The sequence below is a fragment of the Callorhinchus milii genome, unplaced genomic scaffold, assembly GCF_018977255.1.
Source record: "Callorhinchus milii isolate IMCB2004 unplaced genomic scaffold, IMCB_Cmil_1.0 Scaffold1, whole genome shotgun sequence".
In the NCBI taxonomy this organism is placed as follows: domain Eukaryota; kingdom Metazoa; phylum Chordata; class Chondrichthyes; order Chimaeriformes; family Callorhinchidae; genus Callorhinchus; species Callorhinchus milii.
The window spans coordinates 138,335,217-138,361,803 of record NW_024704742.1 but is presented as its reverse complement, the minus strand read 5'-3'; the positions used below and the strand labels follow the sequence as shown (position 1 = coordinate 138,361,803).

The window sequence follows — 26,587 nt, the reverse complement described above, 5'->3', positions numbered from 1 at the left end:
GATGGGGGTGGTGATGGGGGCTGCTGGTCAGCGATGCCCAGGCTGTCAGGCTGCATCTGGGGCTTGTACCGCAGTGTGTGGGCAGGGATACCTCTGGGGAGGAGAGGTCCTGAGGGCAGCACTTGGGGGGGTGTGGGAGTGGATCTGGGGCTGGTAACCAGACTTCACAACGATATCTGTCTGCGCCTGTGGTTGCTCGGGCCCCGGCCTGCCCTGCCGCTGGTACCCAGAGCTCTGGATAGTGGAGTAGGTGACCTGGCTCGGGCACGGAGGCGAGGGGCGGCAGAGAGGAGACGTCGAAGGCTAGGTTTGTGCGGCCCGAGGTGTTGGAGGGCAGGTTGGTATCGGTTGATACCCGCTGTGGGTGTAGGACAGCACGCCTTGGCTCTGGCTCTCCTGGTTGGATGTGTCGTCAGGGATTGACTCGTACAGGCTGCCCTTCCTGCCCTCCATCGCCAGCTGTCTGCCCTCCACCACCTGCACCTCGTTGGGGATGCAGTCCCTGGGCTCCAGCGTACTACAGGTGGAGACTCCCTGGAGGGAACAAACCAACAACAGGACAAGTAAGGGCCCCAATGCCATCATCCTCACGCTCCATACAGCAGCCATCAGGTCAATGTGTCTCACAGCCCTTCAGCTACTTGTTATCAAGTGTAATGACTGTATTTTGTGGGAGAACAAAGCAGCCAGTAAGTAGTGTAATAATAACAATAATCCTTGCATTTGATAAAGCGCCTCATCACATCTTCGAGACGTCTCAAAGCGCTTCACAGAATATACTGTAAAGTGTAATGACTGTGTATTTTGCGGGTGAAACGCGGCAGCCAATTGTACACAGCAGTGTCCCCACAAACAGTCGTGGATTGAAGTGACCAAATTATTATTATTATTTTCTTGAAGGGATTATTACCCTGGAAAGTGATCTGCCAATTGACTAACAACCGGGTCCCTACTCACTGCTGGTAATCAGAGGTGTGTGGAGTAAGGAAACTTGCTCAGTGTTTTGCTCTGCCCGGGAATCAAACCCGGGTCCTCTCGCTCTCTCGAACCAGTACACCACAGGACTCCAAATTCTGCCATTGCAATCCATTTTGCAGATAGGTAGGTTTCACACACACCACACCACCGGCACCACACACACATGCACATATGCGAACATACACACACGCGCACACATACACACGCACACACACACACACAGGCACACGCACAGACGCACATGTGCGAACACAGGCACACATGCACACACACACGATGCACACAAAGGCACACGCGCACATACACACAGATATGCACATGTGCGCACACAGGCACACCACCACACACACTCAGACACACGTATGCACATACATGCAAAATGGGCCATACCTGAAAGAAATTTCCATCCTGCAGAACTTTGCTGTTATTGGGGTCGGGAATGTCAGGATAAAAGCTCTCTTTGATCCTATAAGCAGACGGGGATAAGACAGAAAGTGTTGTTCAGTGATCAGAGGGTCACAGAAGCGAACTGCGCACAGGCAGTCACTCTACACACACACTACACACTACATCACACAAACACCTCGCCGTTACTTACATTTCAAGACAACAATTTGCGTTTACACAGCGTCCCCCACGCAGGGCACCGTCCCAGAGCCTGACAGCGGTGGAGCACGACACCGAGCCGGGGGAGGGGAGGTCATGGTAGGCACGGTCGAAGAGGAAGATGGTCAGCGCGATCTGAGATGGGGAAGGAGGCGACAAGCCGGAGGGAGGGATAGAGGGAGTTTCCGGGCGTAGTGGCTGAAAGCGCAGCCACCAATGGTGGAACAGAGGGACGAGCACAATAATAATAATAATAATAATCCTTGCATTTGATATAGCGCTTTTCATGTCGGGAGGACGTCCCAAAGCGCTTCACAGAACACACTGTAAAGTGAATTGACTGTATATTTGTGGGCGAACGCGGCAGCCAATTGCGCACAGCAATGTCCCACAAACAGTCGTAGATTGAAAATGACCAATTTATTATTGTTTTTGGTTTTGGAGGGATTATTATTAGGCTCTGTGTGGAGTAAGGAAACTTGCCCAAGGTTTCGCCCTCTGCCTGGAATTGAACTCAGGTCTCTCACTGGCAAAGCGAGTGCTCTAACCACTGAGCTACAGGACTCCACAAAGAGAGAGGCCGGAGCCAGTCGAGTGGAGGCAGCGGGTTGTGGGTTGGGGAGTAAGTAGGTCAGAGAGGTCGGGAGGTGCCAGGACGTGAAGGGATTTGTAGAAGAGTGTGACGACGAGTGGGACAATATGGTGTTGGAGGATAAAACTAGGAGGTATTTCAGACCTGTGGACATATCTGGTGAAGGGGACAGAGAGAGGCGGTGGGGGGGGAGCGGGGGGGGGAAGGGAAGGTGGAGAGGAACTTACCATTCCTGTTTGCGATAGCAGAAGACACTGAGCATCAGTCCCAGTATTAGGGCCAGGAGGAGAGGTACAGTGATGCCCAGGATCAGGGTGAGGGCTGAGGGGAGAGGAGAGAACAGTCAGTACAGTCAGACACTGATCCACACCACACAACACAGTGGAGTCCTGTAGTTCCGTGGTTAGATTCCTTCGCAAGTGAGAGGTCACGGGTTTGATTCCCAAGCTGCCAGGTCATCAGGAGAGAGAAACTGCCTTCTCTTTTTGAAGGGATTATTAAACCCCAGTGTCTAACCACTAAGCTATAGGACTCCACATGAGTACACACAGACTTGGTTTAATGTCTCATCCAAAGGACGGAGTCTCTGAAAATGCATCTCCCTCTCGTTCCCCCCCCCCATCGCTGTGCTGGAACGTCAGCCTGGACTGTGAGCTCAGAGACCCTGATGTAAGGGGTGGGGGGGGGGGCTTGAATCCACATCCTCCTGATCCCGTGGTGAGAGTGCATGTGACTAAGCAAAGCCGGGAGCTTTTTTTTTGCCCAGCCGGGTATCTGACACACACACAAACCCATCACTGTTGCTTAAGAGTCTCTAAACCAAACTGAGAATTCCCTGCCTTCCACCTACACATGGGAATCCCAGAGATAGATTGTTGGGATGGAATGCGCTCTCTCTCTCTCTCTTTCTCTCTCTCCCTGGAGGGAGGCATCCTGTTTACCTAATTCCGGAGAGTATTAGGCACAGGTTGGCAAGAGCCAAGGCTTGGGGGGAGCCCAGAGAGTGTGTTGGGGTAACTGCTGGAGTCCAACCAGTTAAACCAGTTGGTCATTGATATCTCTGTCTGACAAGCTTTCCTGCTACTTGTCCAGCGAGGACCACTCTCCCCGTTGAGCGAGGCTGAGCTGTGCTGTCATCAGCAGTGCCATGGAATACTGCACACTGAACTGGCTCAGGAACCAGACTACCTGGGGGACAATGTGTGGGGGAACTGAGGGCTGGGGGGGGCAGTGGGGTAACTGAGGGGGAGGGGGTAGTGTGAGGGTAACTGAAGGCTAGTGGGGGAGTGGGGGAAGGGTGCTGGGTAACTCACGGCTGTTCAGGGTAGTGACCATGGTCAGTTTGACCGGACCCTCCCCTCCTCCAGTGAAGGCGCTCACAGCGATGTTGTACGTTGTGCCAGGATTCAGGCCATTGATCTTAAAGATCTTCTTCTCCGAGGCTCGTATCGTCTCTGGGGTAACGGGTGAAGAGGAAAGAGAAAGGAGAGTCAGAAATGTGGGAACGCTGAAGGGGCATACAGCATCTTCACATCACCTCCAGACACCCTCATCACCCTCTTCTTCCCTCCAGATACCCACCCTCCCTTCCATCTATTTGAAATGACCACCCTCTCCCCCCACCCCCCTTGCGTGCGCGTGAGTGCATGTGTGTGTGTGTGCACGTGTGTGTGTGCGCATGGGTGTGTGTGTATCTCACACATGCTGTGTTACTAAGCTAAGATAACAGAGACCAGACGTACTTGCGGGCTGGCTGAGCCAGGCTGGGGACGAGGCGTTGCTCTTGATATAATAGATGTTAAATCCCTCAATAAACCCTCGTAGCTTGTCCTGGGGGATGTCCTCCCACTGCAGCCAAATCCAATCCCCCGCCGTCTCCCTCACTGTCACCTCAGGCCCATCAGTGGGCGCTAAACACCACCAGACAATGAAGAGACTTTTACTGGTAGCTCTGTCTCTCTCCAGCTCACACACTCTGTCTATCTGTCCCACACAGTCTCAATCTCTCTCATAAACTCTCTCTCTCTCAGTCTCTGTCACTCTATCTTTCTCTCTCACAAATACAGTTTCTGTCTGCCTGTCTGTTTCAAACATACTCTCTGTCAGACATTCTCTCACAGTTTCTCTCTGCCCCAGTCTCTCTTTCTGTCTCAGTCTCTCTCTGTTTCAGTCTCTCTCTCTGTCTCAGTCTCTCTCTCTGCCTCAGTTTCTGTCTCAGTCTCTCTGTCTCAGTCTCTCTCTGTCTCAGTCTCTCTCAGTCTCTGTCTGTCTCAGTCTCTGTCTGTCTCAGTCTCTCTCTGTCTGTCTCAATCTCTGCCTCAGTCTCCCTCAGTCCCATGTACCTGATGCTCACCTAGTTCTTTTGTGTAGCCAACCTGTTCCTCCAGTAAGTAATCACCGTCCGGCCTGCACTCATACACTGAGAAGTTGTAGCGCACTCCAGGTTTAAAGACATCTGTGGGAGAATAAGAAAATCAAATGAAAACTGTCCTGCGCAGAGCAGATTACAACAAGCCCTGGGGGTGGGGGGGGGGGGGGCAGCTTAACATGCATCAACAACAACTTACATTTATATCATGCCTTTATGTCAGCCTGGCTCAGGTGGTGAAACTCTCACCTGAGTCAGGAGGTTGTGGGTTGGGCGTTTGAGCTCACAGTCCAGGTTGACATAGCTGGGAGGAGCCCTGAGACATAAAACCAAGGACATCTGAGTGGTCGTCTCAAAGTGTTTAAAGTGTTTCCTCTTCGACTGTGCCTTCAGTCACCTCCTCTCTTTATCCAGCTGAGCAACAACCCACACTGCTATACCACGCTCCTTGACATTACTCATGTGAGGGATGCTATATAAATGCAAGGTGTCGTTATCTGTTCAGGTGGACATTAAAGATCTTGCGATACTATTCGAAAAGAGAGTTAATCTTTCTCTCTTTCTCTTTCTCTCTCGTTGTCCTGGCCAACAATTCCCCAGATAAAATTGGTCTTATTATTATTAACTTCCTGGCTGTTTGCAGGTTGTCGCTGTGCAAACATTTGCTCACTATGAAATACACAGTCACTACATTTTACAGTATATCCTGTGAAGCGCTTTGAGACATCTTCCTGACGTGAAAGGCTCTAGGTTCATTGCAAAACAGCTCGATACTTTGATGGGAAGGCGGGAGGCCAGTCGGGAGACATGAGATCAAATAGAGCAGATTACCCTCTACATCCAAACCATCTGTGATCTAAACGCTCTACTGAGATCAAACTAATCTTTGTCACTGGCTTTAACTCTGGAACACTCTCCCTCTGTCCCTCCCTCCGCCTCCTTCCCCATCTTCAGGTCGCGCTTCCGCTTCAACCGTGCCTATGGTCACCTCCCCCCTCCCCCGGCTCTGTGTCGTGCTCCTCCACTGTCAAGCGCTCTGGGACGCTGCCTGTGTGACGGGCGCAGTGGTTGTTGTTGTCGAACGTGTGGTAACAGATGCCAGAGACGGGCAGAAAATAATAATATTCCTTGCATTTGATATAGCGCCTTATCACGTCTTCGAGACGTCTCAAAGCGCTTCACAGGATATATTGTAAAGTGAATTGACTATATTTTGTGAGTGAAACTCGGCAGCCAATTGTGCACAGCAGCGTCCCCACAAACAGCCGTGGATTGAGTGACCGCATTTTTAAATGCCAAAAAATGCTCCAAACACTTTACCTGATCGGATGACGGCGTGCCGGAGGTTGGAGGGTAATTTGAGCCACTCTGGCTGGCAGTCAGGGGGTCTGCACCACTGCACAGTGTAGCCACAGCTCCTGTGGTGTCTGCTCTCCCAACTTAAGTTGAATCCACCTTCCGAACCAGTCACTCTCTCCACCTCCACATCTACATCACCTGGAGAAGCAGAGAAACCGGCAGAGGTGTGGTCATGGAAACAGCATACTCTCTGTGTCTCTCCTACGCTTCTCTGTCTGTCTGTCTCTGTCTGTCTGTCTCTGTCTGTCTGTCTCTGTGTATCTCTCTAACTGCATGTGTGGGTGTCTCTCTCTCTCTGTTTCCCTGAGTGTGTGTGTATGTGTGTCTCTCTATTTCCCTGTGTATCTGTATGGGTGTGTGTCTCTCTCACTCTTTCTGTGTGTGTGTGTGTGTCTCTCTCTGTTTCCCTGTGTGTGTGTGTCTCTTTTTCTCTGTCTCTGAGTGTATGTGTGTCTCTCTCTCTCTCTGTCCCTGAATGTGTCTTTCTCTCTATGTCCGAGTGTGGGTGTATGTGTGTCTCTCTGTTTCCCTGTGTGTGTGTGTATCTCTGTCTGTCTCTGATTGTGTGTGTGTGTGTGTGTCTCTCTCTGTCCCTGAATGTGTCTTTCTCTCTATTCCGAGTGTGAGTGTATGTGTGACTCTCTCTGTTTCCCTGTGTGTGTGTGTGTGTATCTCTCTCTGTCTGTCTCTGATTGTGTGTGTGTGTCTCTCTCTCTCTCTGTCCCTGAGTGTGTCTTTATCTCTATGTCCGAGTGTGGGTGTGTGTGTCTCTCTGTTTCCCTGCGTGTATGTGTCTCTCTCTCTGTCTCTGAGCATGTGTGTGTGTCTGTCTCTGTCCCTGAGTGTGTCTTTCTCTCTATGTCCGAGTGTGTGTGTGTCTCTCTGTCTCTGAGTGTGTGTGAGTGTGTGTATCTCTCTCTGTCTGTCTCTGATTGTGTGTGTGTGTGTGTGTCTCTCTGTTTCCCTGTGTATATGTGTCTCTCTCTCTCTGTCTCTGAGTGTGTGTGTGTCTGTTTCCCTGTGTGTGTGTGTGTGTCTCTCTCTCTCTGTCCCTGAATGTGTGTGTGTGTGTGTCCCTCTCTCTGTTTCCATGAGTGTGTGTCTCTCTTTTTCCATGAGTGTGTGTGTGTGTGTCTGTTTCCATGAGTGTGTGTGTGTGTGTCTGTTTCCATGAGTGTGTGTGTCTCTCTGTTTCCCTGTGTGTGTGTGTGTGTGTGTATCTCTCTGTTTCCATGAGTGTGCGCGTATCTCTCTCTCTCTCCGTCCTTAAAAAGCCGCTGTGTGAAATGCCAGGATTATTATTATTACACGTTGGACACTTTGGAGGCAGCTGAGCCCCGAAGTGACCCACTTACCTCTGTGAGGAGGGATGGTGATAGTGGAGCGAGGAGAGAGTCCAGCACTGTTCCTGGCGACCACACTGACGCTGTAGGCAGCTGTGTCCAGCTCCAGCTCTGTGCTGGTGCTCACGGCCTCCTCACTGCTCACAGCACCATCTCCCACCTTCTTCCATGTCACTGTGTAGGACTCGATTGGCCCATTAGCCTCAGCGTCTGACAGGGACTGTGAGCAGGACACAGAGGTTAGAGCAGCAGATTCCTCATGGCCTTAGCCTCAAGAGAACGATGACAGCAACTTGCATTTATGTAGAGCCTTTCACACAGGCTAGCGTCCTGGAGTGCTCGACGGTGGGGGGGGGGGTCTGACCCTGAGCCAGGGGGAGAGGCAAGGAGGAGGTGACCGTCGGCACGATCAAAAAGGAACGTCTTTAAGCACGATTTGGAGGTGAGGAGGGAGGGAGCAAGGCGGAGGGATTGAGGGAGAGAGTTCCAGAGTTTCGGAGTGTAGGGACCGAAGGCACGGCCACTGAGAAATACTAGTGCTGAAAAATTGAGAAGCTACAATAAAGTGGGACACTGCTGTGCGCAATTGGCTGCAGCGTTTCACCCACAAAATATACAGTCACTACATTTTATAGTATATCCTGTGAAGCCCTTTAAGAAGTCTTAATGTGATAAGGCGCTATATCAAATGCAAGGATTATTATTATTATATTTCAGTTGTTACTCAGTGCACTGTTAGGCAAAAACAAAACAAAGGATAACAGGAACTTTGTGGACACCCTGTAGTATAATCCTTACCTTCCAGAAAAGCGTGACCATCCGTCTGGAACCATTCACACTAATGTCTCTCCAGACGTCCACACCCACTGATGGAGCTAGGATTGAAACAACAACACGGTTTACACAATGTCCTTCGGGTAGAATCTCACGCAAAGATTCAGTCACAATGAGAAGAGAGACGGCAGAAGTCAGGGCTTTTTTGGCTGGAGCAGAGAAACTGTTAGTTTTTGACCTAAGCTCATCCTTCTCCCTCCCCTTCTTCTTCCTCTTTGACAAGCGTCAATCTAATAATAATAATAATCCTCGCATTTGATACAGCGCCTCATCACGTCGTTGAGACAACGCCAAGTGCTTCACAGAATATACTGTAAAGTGGATTAACTGTATATTTTGTGGGCGAAACGTGGAAGCCAATTACACACAGCAGCGGCCCACAAACAGTCGTGGATTGAGTGAACAATTTTATTTTGAAGGGATTATTACCCCACAGAAAGCGATCCACTAATTGACTAACGACCAGGATCCTACTCACTGCTGGTAAACAGAGGCGTGTGGAGTAAGGAAACTTGCCCAATGTTTCGCCTCCTGCCCGGGAATCAAACCCGGGTCCTCTCGCTTGCGAGGCGAGGGCTCTAACCACTGAGCTACAGGACCCCATAATCCCAGCGTCCTCTCACCTTTCTCAAGCCTCTCTCACCCTCGTCCTGCGGACCCTCTGTGGGAGAATGCTGACATGTTTAGCGACCGCTCGTCACTCACCAGCTTGCTGGGTTCGCACAGTCACTGTGTTACTCCATTCACTCCACTTCCAGAAGTGCTGAGACGTGTAGCGGGCTCTGATGGTGTACAATGTGTTGGCTCGCAATCGGTCTATCTGTACCACGTGGCTTTTATACGGCGATTCTCCACGTACCGAGTAGTTGAGCTGAAACGTAACGTTATTACAAACTGATAACTGACAGTGCTATGTTAGCCAACAGTTAGGGCACAAAGGCCCCAAAGTTTCTCAGGCTCTCAGGCTTGAAAATTTAAGGTCATAGAATCACAGAATTTTACAACATAGAAGGAGGCCATTTAGCCCATCGAGCCTGTGCCGGCTCTTTGGAAGAGTTGCCAACTAGTCCCACTCCCCCACTCTTACCCCAACTGGTCCCACTCCCCCGCTCTTTTCCCAACTAGTCCCACTCTCCCACTCTTACCCCAACTAGTCCCACTGCCCCACTCTTACCCCAACTAGTCCCACTGCCCCACTCTTACCCCAACTAGTCCCACTCCCCCGCTCTTACCCCAACTAGTCCCTCCCCTGGTTCTTTTGCCAATAATCTTAAATCTGTGTCCTCTGGTTACCGCCAGTGGAAACAGTTTCTCCCTATTCAAAACCCTTCATAATTTTGAACACCTGTATTGAATCTCTCCTTAACCTTCTCTGCTCTAAGGAGAACAATCTCAGCTTCTCTTGTCTCTCCATATAACTGAAGTCCGTCATCCCTGGTACCATTCTGGTAAATCTCCTCTGCACCCTCTCCAAGGCCTTGATATCCTTCCTACAGTGCGATGCCCAGAATTGGACACAATATTCCAGCTGAGGCTTAACCAGTGACTTGTAAAGGTTTAGCAGAACTTTCTTGCTTTTGTATTCGATGCCTCTATTTATAAAGCCAAGGATCCCATATGTTTTTAACAGCTCGATCAACCTGTTCTGCCACCTTCAAACACCTGTGTAGGTGAACCCCCAGGTCTCTCTGCTCCTGAACCCCATTTAAAACTGTCAGGTTGTACGAAATTTAGGAAAACAGTCTTGAATTGTCTTAATTTAAAAGCTGATTTTATATCGGTATTAAACATTCATCCAAGCATTTTATATCATACCTGGAAATATTGTCCTAATGTGTAAAAGTGCTTAAATATATCAAATGCAAGTATTATTATTATTTAAAGGTTACAGTATCTACCCTGTGGATGGTAACTTACCAACGTGCTTTTACCCCCCTCTTCGCTGATCACAATCTCACACATCAGCCAAATGCCTTTGTAATTCACTGGGTCCAACCACAACAGAGTGATTGTGTCTGCAGTGACGAGTCCTTGCCTTAGATTATCAGGAGCAAAGGGGTGAACTAGGAAGAGTAAAAAAACACAGGTTAGAGATTTCAATCATTGAATTGATCCAAGAATCATAGAGGTTTACAGCACAGACAGAGGCCGTTCAGCCCATCGTGCCTGTGCTGGTACTCTGAAACAGCGATCTTTTCAGGCCACTACTCTTGCCCTTTAAGTTTAAAATATTTTTCTAATTCCCTTTTAATAATTGTTATAGGTTTTATTTCAACCCGTCTTTTTGCACTCACCTACTCGGGTGACATTGACTGAGATGCTGGCTTGTGTTTTCCCCAGTGGGTTTTCAGCAGTCAGTGAGATATTATATTGACTTGTATTGGAGAGTGTATAAGCACACCAGTAATATGCTGAGGTCTGCGAAGCTTTATCACATGTGAGAGATGTTGATCTGAGGAATGAGAGACGTACGTTAGAAACGGGAGCGCTGTGTAGGAGGCTGGTAGTGACAAGACACATTTCTCAGCCACAAACCGCAGTAGAAGCAGAGCCACAAATTATTTTAGAGAAGAGTCCTTAAATAACTACTAATAATAATCCTTGCATTTGATATAGTACCTTAACATGTCACTGAGACATCTCAAAGGGCTTCGTAGAATATACTGTAAAGTGAATCGGTCGTATATTTTGTGGGCGAAATGCGGTAGCCAATTGCGCAGAACAGCGTCCCACAAACAGTCGTGGATTAAATGACCAAATTATTTATTTTTTTTGTAAACAACAATAAAGTTACATTTGTAAAGCATGTTTCAAGTCAGGAGGACGTCCCAAGGTACTGGACAGTCAGTGTTTCGGACCCGAGCTGGGGGTCGGGTTGGGGAGGGTGGAGGGCAGGGGGAAGGAGGGTGATCAAAAGCACGGTCGAAGAAGAGGGTCTTGAGATGGGTCTTGAAGGTGGCGAGGGAGGGGGCAAGGTGAAGGGACTGCGTGATGGCGTTCCAAAGGGCGGGGCAGAGTGGCGGAAGGCCCTCCCGCCAATGGTGGGGTGGGCGAGGCGGGGGAAGCGAAACTGTCCAGAAAGAACGAGCAGGATGGTAGGGTTTAGGAAGTTGGAGGTAGGGAGGAGCAAGACCATGGAGGGCTTTGAAGGTGAGGACCAGGATCTTGAACTGTATCCTCTGTGTGATGGGAAGCCAGTGGAGTCGGGCGAGGATGGGGGTGATGGGGTCACGGAGCCTGGTGGGGTTGAGGATGAGTGTGATGGGATCACGGAGCTGGTGGGGGTGAGGACACGGGCTGCAGAGTTAGTTCTGGATGATTTGCAGCCTGTGGAGGGAGTTTTCATAGTGGAGCCTAGATGTAATGAAGGCGTGTGTGAGGGTCTCTGGGGCTGCGGTGTGAGACAGTGGGGGAGCCGGGGGATGTTGCGGAGGTGGGGAAGGCAGAGCGGGTCATGGTGCAGATGTGGGGTAGAAAGGATAGTTGAGGATCAAACAAGACCCCAAGGTTCCTGGACTGGCTCAGTGAGGGGGAGTGAGCCCCATGGATAGTGATGCTGTCAGCGCCTGAGGTGAGAAGGCGCTGACCGGAGACAATCAGGAGCCTCGGTCTTGTTGACGTTCAACTGAAGAAAGTTAGCTCAAACCTCAGGGACGAGAGGGGAGAGGAGAAAATGGAAAGCTGAAGAAGATGCTGAGAGAGAATCATACCCGTGACTGAGAGTGTAGATTGTATTGCGTTCTGCAGTCAGTCCCGTAAATCTTCCCGGGTCCCAGGTACAATTCAGAGTCTTCAAGTCCCGTGTTTCACAGGTCAGATTCTGTGGGACGTCGGGGTGACCTGTGGAAGAGAATATTTGCCATCAATGACTGTGCTTTTTCCCTTCGGCCAGTTAACGTTAAAGTGTAATAAAAATAGAAGTTGCTGAGAATACTCAGCAGGTCAGGCAGCATCTATGGAGAGAGGAAAGTGAGGTAACGTTTTCAGGTTGTTGACCTTTTGTCAGAACTTTCCATAGATGCTGCCTGACCTGCTGAGTGTTCCCAGCGATTTCTGTTTTTAGTTCAGATTTCCAAACTGCAGTATTTGCTTTAAGATTAAAGTGTGTCTTTAACCAGCCAACAACCAGTTTGTCTCTACTCTTGTCCCTCTCCCTCTAGACACAAACTCAGACACAGTACAATACAGAATTATATTTTTAAAGCGCGTATCATGTCGGGAGGATGTCCCAAGGTGCTGAACAGTCAGGGATTAGGACCCGAGATGGGGATCAGGATCAAGGAGGGTGGAAGGCAGAGAGGGTAGGAGGGTGGCCAAAGGCACGGTCGAAGAGGAGGGTCTTGAAGGAGGCGAGGGAGGGAGCGAGGCATAGGGAATGGGGGATGGAGTTCCAGAGGGTGGGGGCAGAGAGATTGAAAGCCTGACCGCCGATGGTGGGGCGAGCCAGGAGGGGACATGGAGCAGGCTGGAGCCTGTTGAGTGGAGGGAGCGGACAATTTGATAAAACGAGGAGGGGAACTTTACCGACCCTGGAACAAACAACTTGGTTTTATATAGCTACCTTCATGAGGGGTAGTGTGTTGGAGGGCTTAACAGTGGAAGAGCCTGACATTGAGCTTGGGAGAGAGGGGAGCTGCCCATAAGCACGGCCAAAGAGGAAGGTCTTCAGAGGCGATCTGTAGTCGGACCATGCAGAGGGATTGAGGCAGAGGGGGGCGGGTAGTGGGTTGGTGAGTAAGCAGGCCAGAGAGTTAGGGAGGTGGCAGGGCATCTAGTGATTTATATGCAAGTGTGAGGATCAAATCGATCCATTCTGCAATAGGGAGCCAGTGGAGCCTGACAAGGATTGGGATAATGGGGGGATGGAGTTTGCTGTAGTTTGCTGGATGTCGGAATTTTGCATTAAATGGTGGAGCTGGAGAGATTGGTGAGGAAGGAGGGGAAAAATCGAGGAGTGAGGTGACAACTGCATGGATAAGGGTTTCAGCTGTGTTAGTGTGGTTGTGGGTGTGATTTTGACAAAATCACTGTCTCCGTACAGTGGACAGGGTGGACACCAGACAGGAAGGGCTCGAGTAGGCACTGGAGCAAAGTGTGAGCAAAGTTGGTTGGCAACAATACATTCCAGGACTTTGGAGATGAAAGTAAGTTGGCAAGTTTGAGACGGGCCTGGTACGTGTGGTTTAGAAAAGGGGAAATAGTCCACAAAGGGACAGAGCTGTGTGTGTGAGCAATTGCAATGAGAGGCTTGTCAGGTCTTCTTCCCCTACAATCACTGGGGTTTGACAGTCATCGCAGGCTCTCTATCTGGAGTTAGCTCCATTCCCTGCTCTTTTTACACTGGAGCTCTCCACCCAAATTACCTACAAATTACAGTCACTACACTTAACGACAACAACAAATCACATTAGTATTGCGTCTTTCATGTTGCGAGGACATCCCAAGGCCCTGGATAGTCAGGGATTGGACCCGAGCTGGAGGTTGGGATCAGGAGGGGTGGAGGGCAGGAAGGGTAGGGGTAGGAGAGTGACCAAAGGCACAGTCGAAGAGAAGGGTCCTGAGGCAAGCTTTGAAAGAGGCAAGGGAGGTGGCGAGGCGAAAGGACTGTGAGATATGGTCCCAAAAGCAGAGAAGCTGAAGGCCTGACCACCGATGGCGGGAAGGGCCGAGCAGGTTACATGGAGCGGAGAGACCTATATGGTTTAGAAGTAAATCTAATGAAGCCCTTTGATACATGTACCTGATGTGAAGGGCACTATATCAAATCTAAAGATATCAATATGTTTCAAAGAAAGTCTTGTGTCATTGCTGTAAGTGTAGAGAGTGTGTTTGAAGACAATCAAAGCAGAGATTTTGCACAGAGCAATTTCCCACCATCAGCCCCAAAGTGACCAATGTATCTGAGGGATTATTGGCCAGAACATTGGAGGAAACTACCTTCTGCCATCTCATGTGCAGGGCTGTGGGTAAGAGCGGGGGAGTAGGACTAGTTGGGGTAAGAGCAGGGGAGTGGGACTAGATGGGGTAAGAGCGGGGGAGTGGGACTAGATGGGGTAAGAGCGGGGGAGTGGGACTAGATGGGTAAGAGCGGGGAGTGGGACTAGTTGGGGTAAGAGCGGGGGAGTGGGACTAGATGGGGTAAGAGCGGGGGAGTGGGACTAGATGGGGTAAGACGGGGGAGTGGGACTAGATGGGGTAAGAGCGGGGGAGTGAGACTAGATGGGGTAAGAGCGGGGGAGTGGGACTAGATGGGGTAAGAGCGGGGGAGTGGGACTAGATGGGGTAAGAGCGGGGGAGTGGGACTAGATGGGGTAAGAGCGGGGGAGTGGGACTAGATGGGGTAAGAGTGGGGGAATGGGACTAGATGGTAGCTCTTTCAAAGAGCCAACACAGCCACAATGGGCCAAACAGCCTTTTTCTGTGTTATAAGACTCTATGATTCTACTCAAGCCCTGAGTGGCTTTCTGAGAGTTTCTATAAGTTCAGGCCCCTCACTGACATACGTACTTCCAACAAATATAACTGCTCCCGTGATATCTGAAGATAGCTCACAAAACACATTGCCTCCGGCTTCTAAGAGGAATGTCAGATTCTTCACTTCGATGGCAGTGCTCCTGTTGCTCAGTTTAATCAGTGGTATCAGATAGTTGTGATAAGTGAGTCTTTTAACAAAACTTCCCACACCAGCGATGCAGCAAAATGTCATATTGGTTCCTGCTTCCAGGACGATCGCGTCTTTAGGGTAGATATGGTTACTGGTTTGATTGGACACATCCTCTCCTGCAGAAAGAATAACAACAACGGTGTCAACTCTATAATCTCCCCTCCCCCTTCCCCCCACCCCTCTCTATTTCTATGGACTCACGATTAATAATAATAATCCTTGCATTTGATATTGCGCCTTATCATGTCTTTGAGACGTCTCAAAGCGCTTCACAGGGTATACTGTAACCTGAATTGACTGTATATATTGTGGGCGAAACGCGGCAGCCAATTGTGCACAGCAGCGTCCCACAGACAGTCGTGGATTGAGTGACCAAATTCTTCTTTTTTTTTTGAAGGGACTATTACTCCCGGAAAGCGATCTGCCAATCGACTAACAACAGGGTTCCTATTTACTGTTAGGTAAACAGAGGCTTGCGAAGTAAGGAAACTTGCCTAACGTTTTGCCCTGCCCGGAATCGAACCAAGGTCCTCTTACTTGCGAGCAAGTGCTCTAACCACTGACTACAAGATTCCACAGCCCATTTCCACCCCTCCCACCCCCAGTCCGCAGGATAGAGATGGAGATGAAGGTGAATGAGCAGTTTACCATCCAATGTTGACCACGGGCTCCAGTCACTCCAAGCTTTGATCCCAGCAAACAGGTACTGAGGTTCATTGCTGATACAGCGGACTCTCACAGAGTGAGACGTGCATTGTAACGGCATCTCTGTCAGCCAGCTCCACTGCAGTATTCGGTTATGTCCAGGGTTCAGAGTCACACTGCGATTCCCCTGCAAGAACCAACCAAAGCTGTTGGAAACTGCAGTAACAAACCCAGGAACTGGTGATTCAATTCTCAAGGCAGCAGCCTCTGTACACTAGAGGCTATTGACAAATGCTCTCAGACTTTTTTTTATCAGAAGTCCCTAAAATCCAAACAGGAACTGGATGCATATATATATAAGAACAGGAGGAGGCCATTCAGCCCTTCGAGCCTGTTCCACCATTTGATAAGACCATGGCTGATCTGTACCTCATCTCCAATTACCCGCCCTTGCCCATATCCCTGGATCCCCTGACCTAACAAACATCTCTCCACCTCATTCTGGACAATGTGAATGGATCCAGCCATAATCCACAGCCTTTTGGGGCAGAACTTAAGAATTTTATTGGCAAAAGAAGACCAAGGTTCATGCAGTTCGCCTTCCACCATCCTGCAGTTGTTTGACATGCCGTGTCCCAAACTACATACTGCGTTTTATCCCACGGAAACACAATCGTAATATCGGAATAGAACGGAGGAGACCATTTGGCCCATGAAGTGATTCACCATTTCATAAGATTAAGCAGATTGTGAGTTAAGTGGCCACATGTTTTTTTTATTTTTATATTTTTGGAGGGATTATTACCCCCACAAATCAATTGGCTTCCTACTCACTGCTGGTAAACAGAGTTGTGTGGAGTAAGGAAACTTGCCGAACATTTCACGCTGCCCGGAATCGAACCCGGGTCCTCTCGCTTGCGAGGCACGTGCTCTAACCACTGAGCTACAGGACTACAATAATATTTGCTAATAAACATGGACGATGAAAGTCGTGCTTAAATTTTCTTGAGGTGTAATGTGACTTACTGTCCCGACCTCCTTCAGGCTCTGTGTTTGGATGACCTGGATCTGGAACAGGAGATTTAAATCAAAGCTGTACATATCAGCACCATCGCTCCACTCCACCAGCAGCTCCAGGTCTGATTCCTCTCTGAACACCCTGACCATACGCGGTGTGTGAGGCTGAAACACTGAAACACAAGATCCAAGATAAACAGCCAAGCAAGTTACAACAACAACAACTCGCATTTACATAGCGCCCTTCATGCTGGAAGGCGTCTCGGAGCGATTAACAGTGGCGGAGCCCGAGGCCGAGCCAAGGGAGTTGCCTAAGGTCTTGCCCTGCCCTGGGAATTGAACGCTGGTCCTCCCTCTTGCGAGATGAGCACGCTAACCACTACACTACAGGATCCCACTTTCCACACATCCCTTCAGACTTCGACTGGTTTCTTAGAGACTAAGAATACTTACCGATATTGCTTTCGTTCACTGTAAATATATCCGACTCCTGTGTGCCCAGGGAATTATTAGCAATGATTCTTATTTGCAAAGTCTTGAACAGAGAAAACTGTAATTCAACAGAGGTGTTTCTTCCCACTGAGGTGCATTTTCTTGAACTGCTACGAAGAGTAAAACACAATACAGCTTGTAAACACTAAACATATCTCATTCAACAACAACACATTACATTTACACGGAGCCTTTCACATTGGGAGGACGTCCCAAGATGCTGGACAACCTCGAAGGAGGTGTGGAGGGGAGGGAGGGGAGGGGTAGGAGGGTGGCTGAAGGCGCGGTCGAAGAGGAGGGTCTTGAGACATGCCTGAAGGAGGAGAAGAAGGCGAGGCAAAGAGACTGTGGGATGAAGTTTCAAAGGGTGGGGGCAGAGAGGCTATTTTGATCTTTTTTTTGATAATTACCTGAATGCTATAGTCTGAGAAACACACACGCCAAAAGAAAACGACAACAATAACTTGCATTTACACAGCGCCCCTCACACAGGGCAGCGTCCTAGAGCTTGATACCAAGCCAGGGGGAGGGGAAATGACCTTAGGCACGGTCGAAGGGGAAGGTCTTCAGGCGTGATCTGAAGATGGGGGAGGAGAGGGCAAGGCGGAGGGATAGGGGAAGAGTGTTCCAAAGTTTCTGGGCTTAGTGGCTGAAAGCGCTGCTAACAATGGTGCAACGGAGGGGACAAGGGACATGCAGGAGGCCTGAGCCAGTCAAGGGGAGGAAGCGGATAGTGGGTTGGGGAACAAGCAGGTCGGAGAGATAGGGAGGTGCCAGGACATGAAGGGATTTGAAGGCAAAGATGAGGATCTTGAAATCGAATTGGCGCTTTCACAATGAATTGAGAGAAGTCATGGGCTGTTCTTCCCAGCAGTGAGCGGATGGTAAGAGGCACATGTTTGTTGTTCGAGGGCTTCCGAACTGCCCCATTGGAAAGTAATAAAGACTCACTCCTGGCAGACAGTGTAGGTAGTATCGAGGCTTGTGTTTGGGTTCCATGAACAGACGATAGTGGCGAGGCTCTGGGATAGGCAACGTAGATCAGTAGGTGCTTCTGGAGGATCTACAGAAACACACAGTTAGTACAATAATACAACAGTAATGCATTGTAATGTGTATCGCAAGAGAAAGGACCTGGGTTTGATTCCCAGGCAGGTCGAAATGTTGGGCAAGTTTCCTTACTCCACACTCCTCTGGATACTTAGCAGTAAGTAGGAATCTGATTGTTAGTCATGTCGTTGAGATGTCTCAAAGCGTTTCACAGGATACACCGTAAAGTGAATTGACTTTGTGTATTTTGTGGGTGAAACGCGGCAGCCAATTGCATACAGCAGTGTCCCACAAACAGTCATAAATTGAGTGACCAATTTATTATTTTTTTGAAGGGATTATTACCCCCAGAAAGTGATCTGCCAATCGACTAACAACCGGGTTCCTACTTACTGCTGCTAGATAACCAGAGGTGTGTGGAGTAAGGAAACTTGCCCAACGTATCGAACCCAGGTCCCCTCGCTCGCGAGTGCTCTAACCACTAAATTACAGGATTACAGGATTATATAAATGTAATTTTGCTGCTGCTGTTGTTAAGGGATGTTTGATGCCCAAGGCCTGAAATTTCACAGCAGCTCCCAGTTCCTGACTAAGAATTTTCCACTATTCTGCACAAGGTGGCATTACGAGCCTCTGTCTGTGTGCCCTTCTTATGCATTATATCAATCTGACAGTAGACGGCGCTAAATACATAAAGCATCAGCCTCCAGAAATGGTTACTTGTCCTGACGTAACTTGCTTTCTCTTGGCATATATATTGTAAGGTGAATTGACTGAATCCTTGCATTTGATACAGCGCATTACATCGTCGTTGAGACGTCTCAAAGTGCTTCACAGATTATCCTGTAAAGTGAATTGGATGCTGTAAAATTGCACATTTTGTGGACGGAATGTGGGAGCCAATTGCGCACAACAGTGTCCCACTTATTCCACACAGAGCCTAATAATAATCCCTCCAAAACAACAAAACAATAATAAATTGGTCATTTTCAATTCATGACTGTTTGTGGGACGCTGCTGTGCACAATTGGCTGCTGCGTTCGCCCACAAATATACAGTCAATTCACTTTACAGTATATTCTGTGAAGCGCTTTGGGACGTCTCGAAGACATGAAAAGCGCTATATCAAATGCAAGGATTATTATTACATTCCAGGTGTGGGTATATAGGAACCCTTCATCATGGTGACAAGTATCCAATGCCAAACATGAGAATTCTACATATGTTTCCCACCTACGCATGAAATTTCTCTGTGTCTGGAATGGAATGCGCACTTTCTCTCTGGAGAGACACATCCTGCTTATCTAAGTCTGGAGAGTACTAGGCGCAGGTTGGTGAAAGCTAAGGCTTGGGGGAGCCCAGAGTGCCCAGAGTGCGTGTTGGGATAACTGCTGGAGTCTAACCAGCTAAACCCACACAGCTTGGCCATTGAGAGCACTGCCTGGCTTCCCGTTGCTTGTCCAGCTAGGACCACCCTCCCCGTTAGGGCTTTGACTCACAGTATTGACAAGAGCTGAGTCTACCTCTCCAGGTCCTGCCGATGAACCAGGCTGGCTGGTCCATCACCAGCAGAGCCCTGGAATACTCAGCAATGACCTGGCTTACACATTGCACTATGGAAACCACCACACCACTCTATTGTGCTATTCTGGTGCCAAGTAAATCACCTAAAATAAATCAACTATGATTTGTGATAGGAGCCAAAGTCCTGTTTATACTTGCAATAAACTCAAAGCCTCTTCTATTCAATAACTTGAAGCTGCATCAGTCTGGCTCAGTGGTAACGCTCTCTCTATCGCCTCTGAGTCAGAAGGTTGTTGGCTCAAGCCCCACGTCTGGACTTGAATTACAGTCTATGCTGATGCTCCAATGCAGTGCTGGGTGGGGTGGGGGGGAATTGAATTGTGGGTTTGCCGTCCTTTGGACAAGACGTTAAACCGAGATCCCGTCCACCTGTTCAGGTGGATGTTAAAGATCCCGCGGCAAGATTTAAAAAGAGAAGGGAGTTTCTCTCTCCAAATAAAATTGATCGCTCACTCCATGGCTGTTTGTAACATAGCTGCCGAGTTTTGCCCACAAAATACAAAGTGAATCCACTTACAGTATATATCCTGTGAAGCCCTTGGGGACGTCTTGGCGACATGATAAAGCGCTGTATCAAATACAGGGATTATTATTATTAATTATTTCTCCCCCTACATATCTCATTGATATTTAAGCACTTTGAGATGTCCTCCCAATGGGCCAATCGCTCTACAACAACAACAACAAGATTCCATTTATAGAGCGCCTTTCAAGTCGGGAGGACGTCCCAAAGCGCTGGACAGTGAGCTAGTGATCTACTGGTTAGTGACTTGAAAAGCCAAGGTGGACAGAAAGCAATGTGGTTCTATCTCTGGTGCAATTAATAAGTTCAGGCCAGTACAACAACAACCACAACAAATGACACATCCATCCCGCCAGAAAGACATCCCAGCTTGAAATACAAGCTGCTTGGGTAGAAACAATTTGGAAAGTCACAGCGTCCTGCCTCAGGTGTCAGATTGGCTGTTACATGTCCCAGCTCTTTTCCTGTTCCAAATGCAACACGGTGACCGAAAGCACGGTCAAAGATGTAGGTTTTGAGGTGTGTCTTGAAAGAGACGAGGGAGCGAGTTGGAGGGTCTTTGGGATGCAATTCCAGAGAGTGGAGGCAGAATGACTCCCAGCCAATGTGGGCAGGGAGGGTAGAAGGCATGCAGCAACAACAACAACAAAATTACATGTGTATAGCACCTTTCACGTTGGAAGGACGTCCCAAGGCCCTGGACAGACAGAGTTACGGAACCGAGCTGAGGGTCGGGATGGGGAAGGGGGGGGGCTAGGGGTGGGGGGGGCGCAGATAGATCGAAAGCACGGTCGAAGAGGAGGGTCTCGAGGTGGGTCTTTAGGTGGCGAGGGAGGAGGCGAGACGGAGGGACTGTGGGATGGAGTTCCAGAGGATAGGTGCAGAGTGGCGGAAGGCCTGCCCATTGATAGTGGGGCGAGTGAGGCAGGGGACGTGAAGCAGGCCAGATCCTGGTGCAGCAGGTTGGTGTTCGCTGAGCGAAGGGAGTGGCCAGGTTGGTAGGGTTGAAGGAGGTTGCACATGTCACATCCCAGACTATATACTGTGGGGTGAGACATTGAAGGGATTTATAAGGTGCGAAAGAGGATCTTGAACTTGATCCGCTGTGGGTTGGGGAGCCAATGGATCTGAGTGAGGATGTGTGTGATGTCAGGCTACAGAGCCTGTGTGGGAGAGGACACAGGCTGCAAAGATACAAAGACAATCTATCCCGTACGTATTATAGCCTTATAGCCTGGCTTAGCAGGCTTCAAACTGACTTGGGTGGACTGATTGGTTATGAAAACAGTTTATTTTGCTTTCTCCACACTTAACACATGGAAACAATAGTCTGTATTTTACTGTCAGAAATGTGTGTTTGTTGACAAACCAACTATTCCACCAACTGCAAATTCCTAGGCATCTGTCCTCAATGCAGTGGAGTCCTGTAGCTCAGTGGTTAGAGCGCTCGCCTCACAAGCGAGAGGATCTGGGTTCGATTCCCAGTAGGGCAAAACACTGGGCAAGTTTCCTTATTCCACATGCCTCTGTTTACCAGCAGTGAGTAGGAACCCAGTTGTTAGTTGATTAGTAGATCACCATTCCAGGGATACTAATCTTTTCAAAAATTATAATTTTAAAAAAATTTGGTCACTCAATCCACGACTGTTTGTGGGACACTGCTGTGGGCAATTGACTGCTGCGTTTGGCCCACAGAATACACAGCCAATTTACTTTACACTATATTCTGTAAAGCCCTTTAAGACGTCTCAAAGACATGATAAGGGGCTATATCAAATGCAAGGATTATTACTGTTATTATTATGAAGATTGTGAAGGCCCATGTGAGGACTTGAGCTCACAACCCAGCCAGGCCTGACCCTCCAATGCGGTAATGAGGGAAGGGATGCTGTGTTGGGAGGAGTGAAGTGAGCTGTTCAGGGCAACTTTACAGATCTGGCAACACAATTGGAAAAGACATGTTTCTCCTGGTATCATGCCCAACGATCCTCCAGATAAATCAATCATCCACATCATGATTGGGGGAAGTTTCTGTGCATAAATTGGCTGACCTTCCTATAAACAAAATATCACTATGCCTTAGAGCAATGACCTGTGACTCATTTGGAAATGTTTTGGCATTATAGGCTCTATATCAAAAAAAGGATTATTATTTAGTATTCTGTGGCTTAAGATCAAGGTATTAAATTTTAAGATGGGGTGTAATTTTGGATAATTCATGAACTAATAATTTAGTCATTCAATCCACGACTGTTTGTGGGACACTGCCATTCACAACTGGGTGTCGTGTTTCACCCACAAAATACATAGTCAATTCACTTTACAGTGTATTCTGTGAAGTGCTTTGAGATGTCAAATGCAAAGATTATTATTATTATACTTACCTCCATTCTGTCCACTTGCCAAATGTGACTCAAATAAAAAAAGTACTAAAAACACAAACAACTTCATTGTTCCACCCTCGGTCGTTGTTCCAGTGCTTTGGGACATCTTTCTGACTTGAAAGGCGCTATATAAATGCAACTTGTTGTTGTTGCTGTCGATCGGTTCCAGAGGAAATAAACGACAGAATCCTTCACCATGGAATTCACTGAAACAAAAAGATTTTTTCCACTATTAATTTTTTTTACATAAATGTTCAAATGCAGCAACTATATGGTGTAGACAAGCCATTTTGCTCACAATGGGGTGAGTTCACCAGAATAATGCCACGGATAAAAGGGTTAAATTATGAGGACAGGTTGCTTAGAAAGGAAAGTGAGTCAACGTTTCGGGTCCACGACCCTTCATCAGAACTGGACTGGTTTAACCCCTCATGAGAAGGTTGGTACCTCCAGCAACACAGCGCTTCCCTGGAGTATCAGCTTGGACTGTGGGCTCAAAGCCCTCAACATGGGGATTTAAACCAACTGGACCACAAAATTAGCCCCTCCTAAAGATATACACTTGTGCAACAAGTGCACACGCGCACACATGCAAGCTTACAAATCATGAATGCTTAAGAAACTGAGCACATAATAACAACACATTACACAGCACCTTTCTCGGTGGGGGGACGTCCCAAGGCTCTGGACAGTCAACAATTTGGACCCGAGCCGGAGTTGGGATCAGGAGCGGTGGAGGGTAGGAGTCCTGCAGCGTAGTGGTTAGAGCACTCGCCTCACCAGTGACAGCACCTGGGTTCATTTTCCAGGCAGGGCAAGACGTTAGGCATTCCCTTACGCCACACGCCTCTGTTTACCAGCAGCAAGTCAGAACTCGATTGTTAGTAAAAAGGTGCATCGCTTTTCCCGGGGTAATAATCCCTTGAAAAAAATAATAATTTGTTCACTCAATCCACGACTGTTTGTGGGACACTGCTGTGCACAATTGTCTGCCGCATTTCGGTCACAAAATATACAGTCAATTCACAGTATTTTCTGTATATTCTGTGAAAAGTCTCGAAGATGTGATAAGGCGCTATATCAAATGCAAGGGTTATTATTATTTGGGGTAGGAAGGTGACCGAAGGCTCGGTCCTAAGACAGGCCTTCCTTTCAAACATGTGTCTGACTCCATAAATTAGACAAATAAGGATCTAAAAATAGGATCCAGTACTGATAGAAAGAAAAAGTTGTTATGCAGACACATGAGAAGTAATGGTCCATTGGAACCAGAATTGATAATAATAATAATAATAATCCTTGCATTTGATATAGCGCTTTTCACGTCGAGAGGACGTCCTAAAGCGCTTCACAGAACACACTGTAAAGTGAATTGACTGTATATTTGTGGGCGAACGCGGCAGCCAATTGCGCACAGCAATGTCCCACAAACAGTCGTAGATTGAAAATGACCAATTTATTATTGTTTTTGGAGGGATTATTATTAGACGTGTGGAGTAAGGAAACTTGCCCAAGGTTTCGCCCTCTGCCTGGCATTGAACTCAGGTCTCTCACTTGCAAAGCGAGTGCTCTAACCACTGAGCTACAGGACTCCATAAATGACATAATCTGATGACAGATTAATCTGTAGATCAAGGTTCTCAATGGACTGTGAAATAACACTGAACAACCAGACATGAAGCTCCGAGACGCCGTCCGGCGTGGAGGGCGCTATATTAATCGAAGTTGTTGCTGTTGTTGCTTGACTGCATGTGTAATTACACTGTCCGCAATGTTAAACTGTCTCAAAGCATTTCATAGGCTATTACTGTCAAGTGCAGTCGCTTGTGTATTTGTAAGCAAGCGTGTCAGCAAATTTGCAGACAGCTATGAAGTTAGTGATCATTTCATGTGGAGGATTGCCAGCTAAGGGAGAAATATCCTTCTCTTTTCCAATAGTGTTGTGGGATCTTTAACATACACCTGAAAAGACACGCATGAGGTCTCGGTTTAAAATCTCCTAAGAATAAAAATCCCCTTAAACACAAACACAATTTGGCAAATTCTTTAATACAGCCTTAATTTTGAAATTGGTTTTCTGTACATTTCACAATTTGCATTTACATAGTACTTCTATAGTAATTGTATAATATATAATAATCCTTACATTTGATATAGCGGCTTATCACGTCTTCAAGACATCTCAAAGCACTTCACAGAGTATACTGTAAAGTGAGTTGACTGTATATTTTGTTGGTGAAATGTGGCAGCCAATTGTGCACAGAGGCGTCCCACAAACAGTTGTGGATTCAATGACTAAATTAGTATTATTTTAAAAAAAAGTGAAAAATTATTACCCCTGTTTACTGCTGGTAAACAGAGGTGTGCGGAGTAAGGAAACTTGCCTACGGGTTCATCCTGCCTGGGAATCGAAACCGGATTCTCTCGTTCGCTCTAATCAAAATTCTACAGGAACTCCACGATAAAGCTTATAGGCTCCTGAATTCTTTAATAAGACCTCCGCTCTGATAGGCGTCCACTGTGTCTGTAAAGCGCTTTGAGATGTTCCCCCCCTATGTGAAAGGTGGTAGGAAGTGCCAGTTGTTTTGGAAGCTTGCCCTGGAGCTTTCTCTTACAAAAACAATAATCTGCGAATAAATCTGCCTTTATTCCCAAGACCAGCCTGGCCACATTTTTCATTTCTTAAATTACTTTGAGGATCAACATGGTTGTTTAAGGAAACTGAAGGAGAGGTCTGGGTGCTGAAGGCCACACCTACCTAATGATCAGGCTTAGCTCAGTTCTGCATTAAATGTGAGATCAAATCATCAGAACAGCGATTAGAAGGAGGAGAGTGTTTTAAAACCAAAGTATCTGTCGATTAAAAGCTAAAACTATTTGCGGTCCCCGTCTCTGCTTTACTGCGCTGACAGAGAGAATCACACTTGGCTGAAATCTTTCCTAGCCCTTTAGGGGACACTGGATAACACAGGGATAATAATAATATAACAATCCTTGCATTTGATATATTGCCTTATCATGTCTTCAAAACTTCTCAAAGCGCTTCACAGAATATACTATAAAGTGAATTGACTGTATATTTTGTTGGTGAAATGCGGCAGCCAATTGGGCACAGCAGCGTCCCACAAACAGTCGTAGTATGTCGTAATAAAAAAACATTATTTTTATTAACAACAGGATTCCTACTTACTGCTAGGTAAACAGAGGTGTGTGGAGTAAGGAAACTTGGTAACGTTTCGCCCTGCCTGGGTATTGAACCCAGTCCTCTCGCTTGCGAGGCATGTGCTCTAACCACTGAACTACAGGACTAGGTGGTGAATACGGCCGTCAATTTTTGCAAAGCAACGTCCAACTACAGAAATGAAGTGGGAGACCTATTTTATCTGAAGGATTGTTGGCTAGGATCCCAGAAGAAACTCATTTCGAATAGGTGCCTTCCCTCACCTCCGTAACATCGCCCGACTCCGCCACTATCTCACCCCTCAGGCGCTGAAACTCTTGTTTATGCCGTCATCACCTCGAGGCTCAACTATGCAAACCCCCTGCGTGTCGGCCTTCCTAACTCCTCCCTCCACAGACTGCAGATAATCCAGAACTCTGCAGCCCGTGTCCTCTCCCGCACCAAACTCCGTGACCCCATCTCCCCCACTCTCGCCCGACTCCATTGGCTCTCTACCCTTCAGAGGATCCAGTTCAAGATCCTGATCCTCACCAATAAAGCCCTCCATGGCCTCGCCCCACCCTACCTCTGCAACCTCCAAACCCCCTACCAACCCGCCCGCTCCCTCCACTCAGTCGGCTCCGACCTGCTCCATGTTCCCCGACCCACCCGCCCCACCATTGGCGGGAGGGCCTTCAACCACTCTGCCCCCAACCTCTGGAGTTCCATCCCCCAGTCACTCTGCCTCACCCACTCCTTAGCCTCCTTCAAGTCCCGCCTCAAAACCCTCCTCTTCGAGCATGTCATCGGTCACCCCCCTTCCCCTCCCTTCTCCCCCCCTGACCCCAGCTTGGGTCTGAAATGCTGTACACTTGGGACGTCCTCCTGACGTGAAAGACGCTATATAAATGTAATCTTGTTGTTGTTGAAGGAAAGACCTTTTGTTACTTTTGACCTCAACAGGCACAGATGGGACCTCAGTTTAACG

The 26,587-nt window shown here is 48.1% G+C and overlaps 1 protein-coding gene and 1 non-coding gene across 2 annotated transcripts in view; one reads left to right on the top strand and one right to left on the bottom strand.

Moving 5' to 3' along the window:
- Positions 1 to 303: 303 nt before the first annotated feature.
- The window catches only part of LOC121848114 (leukemia inhibitory factor receptor-like), a 77,236-nt gene continuing 50,952 nt past the window's right edge, over positions 304 to 26,587 (bottom strand). The window contains exons 2-20 of the mRNA XM_042332064.1: positions 22,440 to 22,645; positions 17,850 to 17,961; positions 16,860 to 17,008; positions 16,416 to 16,579; positions 15,393 to 15,576; positions 14,588 to 14,860; positions 11,791 to 11,920; positions 10,375 to 10,532; positions 9,998 to 10,143; positions 8,786 to 8,951; positions 8,045 to 8,121; positions 7,259 to 7,466; positions 5,865 to 6,041; positions 4,530 to 4,631; positions 3,919 to 4,086; positions 3,490 to 3,630; positions 2,404 to 2,497; positions 1,369 to 1,444; positions 304 to 534 (exon numbers count right to left, since the gene is read on the bottom strand). Of these exons, the coding sequence (XP_042187998.1) occupies positions 304 to 534; positions 1,369 to 1,444; positions 2,404 to 2,497; positions 3,490 to 3,630; positions 3,919 to 4,086; positions 4,530 to 4,631; positions 5,865 to 6,041; positions 7,259 to 7,466; positions 8,045 to 8,121; positions 8,786 to 8,951; positions 9,998 to 10,143; positions 10,375 to 10,532; positions 11,791 to 11,920; positions 14,588 to 14,860; positions 15,393 to 15,576; positions 16,416 to 16,579; positions 16,860 to 17,008; positions 17,850 to 17,961; positions 22,440 to 22,545 (2,862 nt within the window). The 5' untranslated portion in view covers positions 22,546 to 22,645. The remainder of the gene's footprint in view (positions 535 to 1,368; positions 1,445 to 2,403; positions 2,498 to 3,489; positions 3,631 to 3,918; positions 4,087 to 4,529; positions 4,632 to 5,864; positions 6,042 to 7,258; positions 7,467 to 8,044; positions 8,122 to 8,785; positions 8,952 to 9,997; positions 10,144 to 10,374; positions 10,533 to 11,790; positions 11,921 to 14,587; positions 14,861 to 15,392; positions 15,577 to 16,415; positions 16,580 to 16,859; positions 17,009 to 17,849; positions 17,962 to 22,439; positions 22,646 to 26,587) is intronic.
- Positions 21,476 to 21,548, top strand: trnav-cac. Its single transcript has one exon. It is a non-coding gene; the product is annotated as a tRNA-Val (tRNA).